Here is a 13,572-nt window from a genome sequence, read left to right on the forward strand (position 1 = left end):
AATTCACTTAAAATGTTGCCTTTCTTTGTCTTCCTACACTACTTTTTGTATTTAAGTCTGGTCTCACCAGTATTATATAACATTTTGGGAAGAATATGCAGCCTAAAATACCAACACTTGAAGATATTATAGCAAATATTTCTACAAGAACTGTATTCTTCCCAGTAACGCTCATATAGGCCGGGATAAAAGCCACCCAGACACTGCACACAACCAGCATGCTGAATGTGATGTTTTTAGCTTCATTAAAACTATCTGGTAAATTTCTGGCCAAGAAAGCAACAATGAAACTAACAGCAGCGAGTAGTCCCATATAGCCCAGGAGTATGGAGAAGGCCAGCATTGACCCTTCATTACACTGGAATATGATCTTGTCTTGATATAACTGAGTGTTCTGTTCTGGGAATGGAGGAGATGTAGATAACCAGATGATACTGAGTAACATTTGAAGAAATGAACAGAAGACAACACAGTTTGTAACTTTCACACCAATAAATTTCCTCCAGGAACTTCCAGGTTTGGTGGCTTTGAAGGCCATGTAGACCATGATGGTTTTAGCCAGAATAGAAGAGATGACTACTGAGAAGATGATCCCGAATGAAGTCTGGCGGAGCATACAGGTGACATGTGTAGGGCGACCCAGGAACAAGAATACACAGAGGAAAGTCAACATGATGGAGACCAGGAGGATGAAGCTCAGGGTCTGTTTATTGGCTCTGACCACTGGAGTGTCTCGGAACAGAATAAAAATGCCCAAGATCGTAGATGTTATGATAAAAAATAAAACCGATGCTAAGGAAATTATGAGTACTGATGTGTCTTTTTTGTAGGTAAAACATTCAATAGGTTTTGGCACACAAACATTCAAGTCATTTGGCCACTGATCTTCTGAACACTTGTGGCATGAGACACTGTCTACAAAGAGAAAAACAAACAAATGATTGGTCACTAAGCATCTTTTGTAAAATCAGAACTGTACCACATATTTGCTGATGTAGACAGGTCCAAAGATTGTGATGGGTGGCGACCTGGCCTTCTTATTGCTGGCTTTATTGGAAAAAAAAAATTCTTGAGACCTTTTTTGACTATTTTTCATTGTTTAAATTTTATTGGGATAAGTTTTGCTTTTGTGTTTTTCATATTAACATAGTTAATAAGGTTAAAAGAAGACAAGAATCCATCAAGTCCAACCTACAGAAACCCTACTATATTGATCCAGGGGAAGGTAAAAACCCCTATGAGGCAGATGAAAATTGCCCTGTCACAGGGAGAAAATTCTTTCCCGACTCCAAATGGCAATCAGAATAATCTCCCTGGATCAATGTATCCTCAAATCTAGTGCCCATAACTTGTAATATTATATTTTTCAAGAAAAACATTCAGGCTTCTCTTGAACTTATTTAATTCCCTAAAACTTCCAGATTCCTTTAAACTTCCTAAACTTCCTAAACTTCCTTAAAACTTCCTAAATGCAGTAGGCCATTTCTGGTCAGGCCATAAACATCATCATGGTGCATAGCACATGTGCTGATAATGTCTATGGTCAGACAAATTTTTGGTGTCCACAGACATTATCGGAGCTCTATGCTGATTATGAGTATAGAGGTTCTTCCTGTTCTCTCTATATCCATATAAGTTTAGGTATAATGTAACAAACAGCTAAACACTGACATGTCACTCCAAAACTGACCCCTAAATATTCATACCCCAGTCCAGATCCCTAAATTCCTTCAGACCCCAGTACAGACTCTTAGATAAATTATCAGACCCCAGACCAAGCCCTTTAATTATACAAATTCTAACACATAAATTATACCCTATACTATAATTCTATATTCCTTGCTTGAGCGTCTGTAGGTTCTGGTAGCAAATAAAATGATTCAACAGTCTATACTGCACCAGTATGCTTCTGGTGGGGTTGTGACACTTAAAGTGGAACTCCAGGTAGAGGTTAAAAAAAATGACACTTCTGCAGAAGCATAAAGCATTACTTACCTATCTATTCCCGTTTTGAAACTACCAAAAAATTAATTTTTTTTTTTTTGTTTTGTTTTTTGGGGGGGGGGGTTGTTCTGTTTTGTTTTTCTGCACTTCCTGGTTGAGCAGTTGTACACAGTATTACAGGTTCCAGAATGCAATGCTTTCCCTCAGCTGTTCATCACAGTCCCCCACCCTGCACATTCCCCGCCCAAATCTATTGTAGAACATCTAGGCTGTGTTCACACATTGCAGTTTCATTGTGTTATTGAATTATTTGCATTACTTTGTCATTTCATTGCAGTCCCACCCACACAGCACTGTATTCTCTACCTGTAACACCACACAGCACGCTGTATTTTCTACCTGTAACACCACACAGCACACTGTATTCTTTACCTGTAACACCACACAGCACGCTGTATTCTCTACCTGTAACACCACACAGCACGCTGTATTCTCTACCTGTAACACCACACAGCACGCTGTATTCTCTACCTGTAACACCACACAGCGCTGTATTCTCTACCTGTAACACCGCACATCATGCTGTATTCTCTACCTGTAACACCACACAGCACTGTATTCTCTACCTGTAACACCGCACAGCATGCTGTATTCTCTACCTGTAACACCACACAGCACGCTGTATTCTCTACCTGTAACACCGCACAGCATGCTGTATTATTTAACTGTAACGCTGATATTGGAATAAAGTAAAGAACTTTGATTTTTTTTCCATCTTCACGCACATACTATGATCAAGCATCTTTTATCTTTGAAGTTGAGCCCCACAATAAGGCTCTGATCCTCTTTGCCATTTAGCATCATTTACTTGTGTTACTGCATCATTTTTGTGAATATGCTGCAGTACTGCAATGACACTCAAACAGGTGTGAACACAGCCCTAATTTCACTGCACACTTTTGCACAATCAGAGAAATTAGTACACTCAGGGGATTGGGGGATCCAGCCAAGCCTCCTGGGACATCACGCCCTGTTCCCTGTCTGCATCATCAGCCTGTGCTCAGCAAACACACACAATGTGAGACAGAGGCATGGAATATTTGTCTCCTAAGGTGGGAGAGCAGAGGGAGCAGGAGACAATGTGGATTGGCACAGAGGCCATTTTTCTTCACTTCCTGGATTTCTATCAGCTACCAGTGTGGCAGAACTGTACAGATATTGTAATACATTGTATAGACACATCTATATAACTTTTAATATACTTTTAATAGAAAACAAGTTTTTTTTATCCGGAGCTCCCCTTTAAGGTACTCATCCAAATGTGCTTATCCAAATGTGTAATATAGTGAGCGTGGAGAGATATGTAAGTACATATAGTATGGAAAATTAATTCCAACGGGGGAATGGTCCACACAGGTTTAAAGAAAATTTGTCACTAGGTTTCTGGTGCCTAAAAGGACAACTCCAGCGCAAGAAAGAAAAAAAAAAAAAACACTGACAGACACAGATCCCTCCTGAGTTGATCACCATTCAAAACTCCAACTGGCCTCTGTCCCCATTAGCCCCAGGCCACCTCTTCGGTTCATATTTACTTTTGGGTTCCTCTGTAATGAATGGGAGAGAAAAGACTACTGGTGCGTGTGCGCATCGGCAGCCTTTTCATTGGCTGAAGCGCATCACATGGCTTTCAGCTTGCTCAGCCAATGAAGGCCGAGCATGGTGGAAGCCATGTGAAGCGTGTGCATTGACAGCCTTTTCATTGGCTGGAGCGAATCCCATGGCTTCCTGCTTGTTTAGCCAATCAAGGCTGAGCATGGTGGAAGCCAAGTGAAGCGGCCCATCCAATGAAATGGCTGCCAGTGCGCATGCGCACCAGTAGTCTTTTCTCTCCCATTCATTACAGAGTCGGAACAGCTCTGGACAGCTGATTAACACACATTAAAAAGTTATACAAATTTGTAATGTGTGTTAATTAAAGGGGGAATGGTGGGACGCTGGAGTTGTCTTTTAAGTAAACGCAACATAAACTAGAGACAGACATCCTGAACAGATCGGTGTGCTAGTCATATTATTCTGTTTATTTGTTTACCTAATATGTAGGACATTTTTGCCACACCCCTCTCCTCTTCCAGCTGCTGATTGACAGCTGACTGCCCATACACAGCATGGTAGATGACTGCCAATCAGCAGCTGGTTGGGGGAGTTTTCTGCTTCTCATGAATATTAAGGACTTCTAGGCTCATGGATATAATGGAGTATACACAGGACAGCATAAGATGCAACAAAAAGTCCAGCTCCCGGCAAGGTGGGATAACGTGCACTTTATTGAAGCCTTCCGTCACCGTACACACATGATGGCATGCCCCCAAAAGAAAATCCTATGCGTTTCAGCTGCTAGACCGCAGCCTTAATCATGGCTAACCTTCCACTGGCAGAGCCACACCATATAGCAGCTAGAGATATTCTATGTGTAATTCATGTTCTCTACGAGCTATAGCCTTATCCATAATTATCATATAGTTATGCTCATAGAATATTATAAATGTCGTGCGTTTTGGATACAGCTTCCAGTGTGCATTCCTGCTTAGTCCCCCATGGCATTACATGGGTCTCCGTTTAAGTTTCATACAAATACAAATATAGGAATGTATGCATGCATAAATAGGTGCATTGATGTGTTTTTATGATGAATTTTGTTATTAACTACACAGTCTTAGTGACTTTTACAGGTGAATTACACTCATTAAGCATGCAGCTGTGTGGGTCGGGCACAGGCGCAGAGGCATCAGTGGGCGGACAGCTGACCGGCCCCGCCGCCAGCTAGCTGCTATATGGTGTGGCTCTGCCAGTGGAAGGTTAGCCATGATTAAGGCTGCGGTCTAGCATCTGAAACGCATAGGATTTTCTTTTGAGGGCATGCCATCATGTGTGTACGGTGACGGAAGGCTTCAATAAAGTGCACGTTATCCCACCTTGCCGGGAGCTGGACTCATCTTTTCGTTGCATCTATTGTGGACACCTGTTGGAATGCGAGCACGTGCTGGGAAGCTCGGTGGAGGGGGTAAGCTGGCTTTCACTTGTTTTCCTACAGGACAGCATAAACCTACTGGAAGAGTCTCTTTAAATAATTCATAGGACATTATTCTTAAATACTGTAGAATAATAGGTTTTTACAGTTAAAACCAATAAATGGTATATAGGAAATAAGTCATAGCAGAAAACCCAGCAGTTCTGTTTAGGTCATTTTACCTGCTCCACTGGATATTTCGCCCTCTGAACATTTCAAGCAGTCAAAGCAGCATTTATGTATTCCCGGCTTTAAAGTTCTTTTGTAACCTGGAGGACACTGATCAGAGCAGATAGAGACTGGGATCTGTTACAATCAAAATAGGAGAAAAAATAGTAAAAGTAATAGTTTTTTTTCCTCAGTGAATTTAAAAACTTTTTGAAAATTCTATACAACATTTTATGAGTTGAGATTTGATAAAATAACAAAAACAACAAGCAAGTTCCATGCAATGGACAAAAACTGTACTTCCTAAATGTACCAATGAAGACAATCTACTTTGAACCATGAGGACCAAATCCGAGTTGAACTTGAAACTTAAAGTGTCACTGTCGTAAAATTTTTTATTGCAGAAATCAATAGTCCAGGCATCTTTAAGAAACGTTGTAATTGGGTTTATTAGCCGAAAAATGCATTTTTATGATGAAAAAGCAGTTTGAAGCTCTCCCACCTGTCTTCATGGTTTTCCTATGGAGAGAGAAAGTAAAGGCAGCAAAAACAGGACAACAAAGACTTAATTTACATTCACATCATGGGCTCTCTCCTCTGACAGGCACCATGGAGCTATCTGACCACTAATTAGGGCTCTGAAGAGCTCCCCAACTGAGCAATCCTTTGTTCTGGGCTCTCTGCTGCCCGCTTATCTCACTCCTTCCCCCTCCCCCCTCTCCTCTTCATAGACCAGACAGGATCCAACTGATGAAAGAGATGAAAAAACAGTCGAGATTTCCTGATTCTGAGGAGTGGATGGCAGAAAGGAGAGGAGGGGGGGAACTGGGAAAAGGCTTTTTACATGCAGATAATGGCATATTTGGGTAATAAACCCAATTACAAAGTTTCTTAAAATCGCCTCGACTATTGATTTCTGCAAAAAAAAAATTAACGACAGTGACACTTTAAGGTCGAACTCATATTCGAGCAGAAACAAAAATTTTTATCGATTTCCCATGGCAAATTTCATCAAAATGGTATTGGTTACATTGAAGAGCAAAAAAACAGGAAGAAGCAGAGATCACATGTCCAGGATGTGTGGCATTGGCGGAAAGGTCCCATATCCCATCCGGAGGCACAGACACACTGTATATAAGCTGATGGCCATCTTGGCAGCTTCTGTTTTCAGCTTGGAAGATTAATGTGCACAACATCAGAAAGAGCAGAACAACTGATACCAGAGTCTCGTTCAGCATCTCATTTGCATACCGACAGAATTGAACAGGCAGGGAGACATAGGGATCCTGTGTATTACGTATACAGTGCTACTCGACTACTGTAAGTGACTACTTTATACCAGCAGGCAGGCAGGTAGCTGAGTCTCATCTCATTGTCTCATCACCAGCTCATCAGATTCAGCAGCATTCAGCAAGGGACAGAATTGAACAGGCAGGTTGGTCAATCGGTTGGTACATGTCTACCTTTCTGTATGAGGTGCCAAGACTAGAGGGGGCATTTACATACAGTATATACACCTATATATTTTATAATTCCATTTTTATATATATATTCCACAGCACTTTACAAAGATCACACTCTGTCCCCAGTGTTGCAAGGCAACAGTGCCAACTAGTCATCCACCACGCTGCTGAAATTTGGCTAAAATAAAATTCTTATTTAAAAAATACATGTGTCAATGCTGTTGCTGCTACTTCTTGGAAAGGGGCCTAATTTCAACAATTCAAACTGTTTAGTCTATATACTGTCCTTGCACTCTCACAACCTTGCCTGGGATAGTCTATATTGTCAGGACAATCCATCTGTCTAGGATTGAGCCGCAATGGAGCAAAGAGCTTAAGCTGAAGTACTCGATTGGAACTTGTTCAGCCTGCTCAAAAAACCTTGAGGGGTAAGCTTCGCCTATTTGTTCAACCCTGGGACTTGTACTACCAGACCTGATACTCAGTGGGTTCTTCTGGCAGAAGTTGATCTTCTTCTTCTCTACCTAATCTTAACCTTGAGTATGAGATTCTTCACCGACACAATGTCACACCTCAAGTCATCTCAGCAGAGTACTGTACTACAAAGGCAAGGCTCCAAGACAGTCCCATAACCTGTTTTACTCAAGTTACACTAGTTAACCTACTCTAGTAACTTACTATCTACACTACAAGCACCCAAGTCTAACTTTCTGTGTTGTCCATCAGGAGAAAGGACATTGTATTGCTGTGATTATTTTTGGCACACTTTCATCTACCAAAAGTCCTAACTGTGTTGTACTGAATATATACGGTGCTCACCAACTGTAGCTGAACCCACATACACCTAGTGCTACCCTTACAAAGCCTAGTGCTAATGTACCCCGGCATGGGTATCACCACCCATGGCCACCGTGACAAGTGCCCAAGTAAAACACCAACTAACCCACTGTTAACAACAACTAATTGCGGTCCAGTGATTGCAGGGAAAATGCCGGTCCTGTCTTTCTACTAATATTCCTAAACCTGATAATAAAGAATGTTCACAGCTTATATATAAAAAAATAAAAAACGTTTACTTCAGAATTTTTCCAGAATACATTGTGGTTATTGATCACCAACTGATCTCCTTCTGGAGCTGATGTGTTAAAATATACGACAATTCTGAAAAAGAATTTCTTTTCAACGAGACAGACATAGTTATGGATGTAATATAGAGAAGACAATTCTCTTTTCTCATTAAATGGACATCTTCTCTGAGAGGATCTCTGAAATGAATTCTTCTTAGGTGCTAGGAAAATGAACAATATACAGTGTTATATGGAATTTACAATAACTACAGTTTCGGGAGAAACAGACAAGGTTAGGAACACTAGGAAAACACTTCAGGAATATAAACTACATTATGGAAGAACATTGAAAATACCCGGTGTTTTGGGTTTACCAACTTTTCTTCTCATGGAACCACACATTTCATAGGCAATTTATTACCCTTCGCATGAGTATTTGAGTTGATTTGTATTTTTTCATGGAATATTTGGACATATATAATTGCATCTCATGTAGAGAATGGGCAATTGCATAGACAGATTTATACACTAGATAAGTGACTCCAAAACTTTCAGTGTTATATGAACTGTCACCCAGTTCTCCTAACCTAATAGTCATGTTACATGCATGAAGTTGAGGCAAATGCAAATGCAAAAGTTTATTAATAATTGGATCTGAGGTTAAACAACCGAAACAATAGGCTAAGATAAACTCCACTAATATGTCACATGGGCGACTTATTGGGCTGATATCCCAAAGGAAAGTTTTCAGTTGTGGTATTGTGTTAGTTGGGGTTGAAAACACTAAACTTCTGTGAAACACTGACTTTTTGTATTTGGGTACGACCATGTGAGTGATCCAACCTACCGGTACAATAAGGGTCTTCTCATGAGCTTCATTAATTTCTACTTTTAAAAAATATAAAATAGGAAGAGAAAATTTTCCACAGATTACAACAATTTGAGAAGTTGAGATGTTCAGGATCCTTGTGTTTGCTTTGTTTATCAGATGGTTTCCTTCTTCATCATGTATTTTAATAATATACTCAACACAGATATCATACTTAGTGGCCATTGTCTTTAGCTCATAGCTCTGCTTCTCCCCGACATCATCATCAGATGTAATAACACCGATCCACATCCAGTTATAATGTCTGAGTACCTGAACATTTGCCTGGAGTTGGGTTGAGTAATTGGAAAGTGCTTGGAAGAAGGACGGAAAGAATTTTACATTACTGAGAATAGGATCCACTGCACCATAACTGATCTTAAGAAAAAAACAAATGTAGGAACAGTGATTATTACTAAAACTCATGAAATTGCAATATACAGTATAATAGATATACTCAGGCCATTTACAGCTCATGGTGCCACAGTCATCTTTCTAGTGCCCCTCCACTTCCCGCTGCGGCTCATGTCACATGTCCCATTGCGGCCCCGGCCCCTATTGTTCCTTCTCACCTGTCCCTTCTCCTGGCTCTTGCTCTCTTCACCCATGCACACATCCAGCTCAGGGGGATTTAACCCCTTAAGGTCAAAGCCAATTTTCGTTTTTGCACTTTTGCTTTTTCCACTTTATGTTTAAAAGTCCATAGCGCTTGCATTTTTTCACCTAGAGACCCACATGAGCCCTTATTGTTTGCGAAACCAATTTTACTTTGCAATGACAGGCATTATTTTTCCATAACATATGCTGCAAAACTGGAAAAAAATCATTTGCGCTGTCAAATTGAAAAAAAAAAAGGAATTTGTTTTGATTTCAGGGAGTTTTGCATTTACGCCGTTCGCCCTATGGTAAAACTGACTTGTTATGCATGTTCCTCAAGTCGTAACGATTGCAACGATATGTAACATGTATAACTTTTATATTATCTGATGGCTTGTAAAAAAACCATTGTTAACAAATATATGTTCCTTAAAATCGCTCCATTCCCAGGCTTATAGCGCTTTTATCCTTTGGTCTATGGGTCTATGTGAGGTGTCATTTTTTGGCGCCATGACATGTACTTTCTATTGGTACCTTGATTGCGCATATGCGACTTTTTGATCACTTTTTATTACATTTTTTCTGGATTTGACGTGACCAAAAATGCACAATTTTGCACAATTTTTGGGGGTGATTTGGACTTTTAATAGGGGAGGAGATTTTTTTATTAATAAAAAAACATTTTTACTTTTATTTTTACTTTAACTAGAAGCCCCCCTGGGGGACTTGTATATACACAGCACTGATCTCTCATAGAGATCAATGCTGTGTATATACACAGCAAAGATCAATCAGATCGGTCATAGATTGCTATAGCCTGCTGCAGGCCACAGCAATCTATTGCCGGGACAGGATCAGCGTCATTGCGACGCTGAGGCCCGGCACAGGCAGAAGATCCATCCCACTAGACACCAGGGATGTGTGGATCTAAGCATCTAAGTGCAGCTGTCAGGTTTGACAGCTGCTTTTAGAGGCTTAATTAGCCGGCGCGGCAACGGGACCCGCGCCGGCTAATAGAGGCACTGCCCGGCTGCACAGTTCAGCCGGGATCATCGCTGTTCAGAGCGGGGTCCCGGCAGGACCCCGCTCTGAACACCCCCCGCGGCACCATGACGTATCAGATACGTCATTGGTCGCTAAGGGGTTAAAGCTACAGTGCACTAATTGTTGTTTCTTGCCTTCCATCTTCCCTAATAAATTCCAGATCCTTCTTGGCAACCTTGCCGGATCTTTAGTGCTCTCAGGCTATTATAAAACCATTACTTAGTCTTCCATTCCGTGTACCAGTTCCATTGTTCCCATTTTCTTCCTCCATTTTGCCTGCTGCCTGCACTGACCAGTCTGCCTGTCCCCAACTATTGACCTGCTTTGCTTTACTGTACTGTGTCTCACCTTGGCTATCTATGCAAACCAGTGGCGCCAGGGGTAATGACCTGGGAGGTAATGTGCCGCAACAAGTCCATCATGCCTTGCGTGATGTTCTGGTGAAAACCAGTGGCCCCTTAGACTCTGCTTTCTGGTGCCGCTTAACTGTTTTCCCAGACATTCTCTTTAAAGATTTCTGATTTTTATCTACAATAATACCAATCAAGTTTCTAAACTGCAGAACACTGTCTAACAATGCTGCCCACTGAGCCACCATAATATAGTAAAATGGCTCACCTGTGAATATCCAAAAATACCTAATATCTGTGCCACGTTTAAGGATATATCTGCATGGAGATCTCCAATAACACCAACCAATTTCATAAACTTTGTGCACAGGAAATTTGGAATAAGGTCTCCAGGACCAGATAGAATCTGCAGAACACTATCAATAGCCTTATTCACATTGTTACAGGAGTCATATACGTGGTATCCTAGTGTCATATTCGGTAAAATATCCAGATTCCTTTTAATCTCATCAATGGCAAAAATAAAGGCCATAATGTATCTGTAGAAACGAGGCACGGGCCTGTTAAAGATTTAAAAAATGTATTAACACCAAAAAGTTTGTATTCAACCAAGGAATACATTGCACTATTTTTTTTATTGTGGTAACATACTTTGACTAGCTATCCCTTTTTCACAAAAGTCATTTGGCCATAACCTAAATTCTGAAGCTAGGCCCACTTAAATTAAAAATGACTGTTACAGATCTGTCATCACACGTCTACATCTAAAAAATACACCACTCACAGTGTAGTCACAAGTTGCAGTAAGCTGGTATAATATGCATTTTACGTTTCAAAAACAGCGAGTAATAATTGACAGTGAATATTCCCCCAATGATCAGGTCTCCATCCTGCACATATTCACCATTAAATAAATATTGGGTTTTCGTTATAAAACATTGTGGACTGATGCTTATTTTTTGGCATTGAGCTGATAGAGTGAATGAGAGACATAATAGTGTAATAAAGAGAGATGTACCGATCATTCCTGGATGATAAAATGTAATCTTCAATATAATGATGAGACACAGGTCAGTTCTCAGCCTGAGTGTAGTTGATCCTCAGTGCAAGGCGCAGTCTTGGACAGTCTTATATATATATAGGGCAGGGACAGATTTATACTTCACTTTTGCTTCTCCCAACTGAAAAAAAAAAGAAAAAGAAATATTCATAGTTTCTTATTTTCTTTCCAGTCCAATATTAGTTTCTTATATGTTTTATTATATTCGTATCCTATATCTTCATTGTTAGCGTCCATATTGCGGATGGAGACAGAGTGGTTGTGTTTTGAATTGCAGCTTGATAAGAACTTTGTTAGATGATGGGGGACATTTATGAAGGTCCTGCCACAGGTGTACGCCAGGGAGAAGGTGCAGATTTGCCCCTTCTCCCAGGTGTACCCTGATGGGCGGCCAGCAGAGCTCTTTGGAGGGGGCAGCATGGAGGGGAGGAGTCATAAGTTCGGGCACCCGGCCGACCGGATTCACTAAGAAGACTGTGCCTCTTAGTTAATCCGTGGGGGGAAAAGGGGGCAGGGCCTAATTTAAGACGGGAGTACGAGTTCGCCATTCCTTATAAATCCCCCTCAATATGTATCAGAAGAAAGATTTTCATGTCATTTCAAAAAAGGCAAAAGTAGGTTATGAGTAAAAAAAAAAATTAAATGGCAAGCAGTGATAAACGAAGGAAAAGTGCTAAGCTGAGTACTTATGTCTCTTCATTTTATTGCTCCAGCAAAAAGGTCCAGCGTATGATGACAAATGAAACATACAGCTATTGTGGACCTGCTGTGCTACTCAACCTGTTTGGCTTTGGGCCACACTAAGGAGTGGAGTCTAAGTGCCCTCTAGGTCTTCACTCTTCACCCGCTCCAGGATGCGGAGGCTAGACTTCAGTGGCTAGAGGGCACCAGGTCGCCCTACAAGTGTGGTCCCAGTGTAATCACCAGTAAGTTCCCAAGGACCAGATAGAGTTGGTGTGAGGTACTGGGGACCATACCAAGTAATCATAGTCAGCAGGCCAGGTCATCAATGGAAGAGACAACGCAGTGGGGAATCATATTCAGGCAGGCAAAGGGGCAGGGCAGGTAGCTTCAGAGGCAAGTCAGACAATCCAAGTCAGCAACAGAAAAGGCAACAGGTACAGACAGGGCTCGGGCAGTATCGACCAGTGGTGTTATAACAAATCTTTCAGTAGAGTGAACTCTAGGGAGCAGCTCTGCAAAAGATTTTGAATTGAACCTATACCCATTCAGCCCAAGGGTCATTGCCTTTGTAGAACTTGTACGCCACTAGGGTGTGAACTGCCTTCCATCTTCTAACTTCTTCACTAAAGGAGCACCCCATAAATGCTAATAGATCTGGACCTTGATAATATTTGGGATCTTTGGTATATTCTTATAAAGAGGAACATAAAGGTGAACATTACTTCCTTTTGGTAAACCCACCAATCTTAGAAAAAGCCTGTCAATGTCTGATAAGAGGAGAAATTGTATAAAATTGAATAAGCTTTACAAAAAAAAACAAAAAAAAACACTGCACTTTTAGAAACCTGAAAACAGACATAATACATTCTCACTATGTTCACCTCTTCTAACCATCAATTACCTCACCTAGCCATCAATTACCTCTATTAGCCATCTGGCTATGGACGGTTTAGATGACACAGAATACTTTCCAGCCCTTGAGTACAAACAGATGGTCTGACCCACAGAATTTCTCTAGTTGGTGACTGTCCTCTTCTTTAGATGCAGGATGAGCACCACCTGGTGATTATTCATGAAAGACAGGGTTTTCAGTCCAAATAAGAATGGAAAAAGCACTTTATCCAACTGGTGGACAAGATCCAGATTATGCAGGTGCCAAAAATACTGTTCAAAGAAAAGCCTTGGCACTAGAGGCAGGTGCTATTCAGGGAATGGGTTGAACCCTATTGGTTGTAGCTTCTGAATGGAGGGTACAATCCT

At 41.0% G+C, this 13,572-nt stretch overlaps 1 protein-coding gene across 1 annotated transcript; it reads right to left on the reverse strand.

Moving 5' to 3' along the window:
• Window positions 1-7: 7 nt before the first annotated feature.
• LOC138796531 (vomeronasal type-2 receptor 26-like) lies at window positions 8-13,226 on the reverse strand. Its single transcript, XM_069976138.1, has 7 exons — window positions 13,219-13,226; window positions 10,837-11,128; window positions 8,557-8,955; window positions 5,194-5,317; window positions 4,917-5,029; window positions 3,488-3,548; window positions 8-915 (listed from the first exon to the last, which is right to left on the reverse strand). Exons 1-7 carry the CDS (start codon window positions 13,224-13,226, stop codon window positions 8-10), a joined length of 1,905 nt encoding a protein of 634 aa, XP_069832239.1.
• Window positions 13,227-13,572: the final 346 nt, after the last annotated feature.

The sequence above is a fragment of the Dendropsophus ebraccatus genome, chromosome 7 (assembly GCF_027789765.1).
Source record: "Dendropsophus ebraccatus isolate aDenEbr1 chromosome 7, aDenEbr1.pat, whole genome shotgun sequence".
Classification (NCBI taxonomy): domain Eukaryota; kingdom Metazoa; phylum Chordata; class Amphibia; order Anura; family Hylidae; genus Dendropsophus; species Dendropsophus ebraccatus.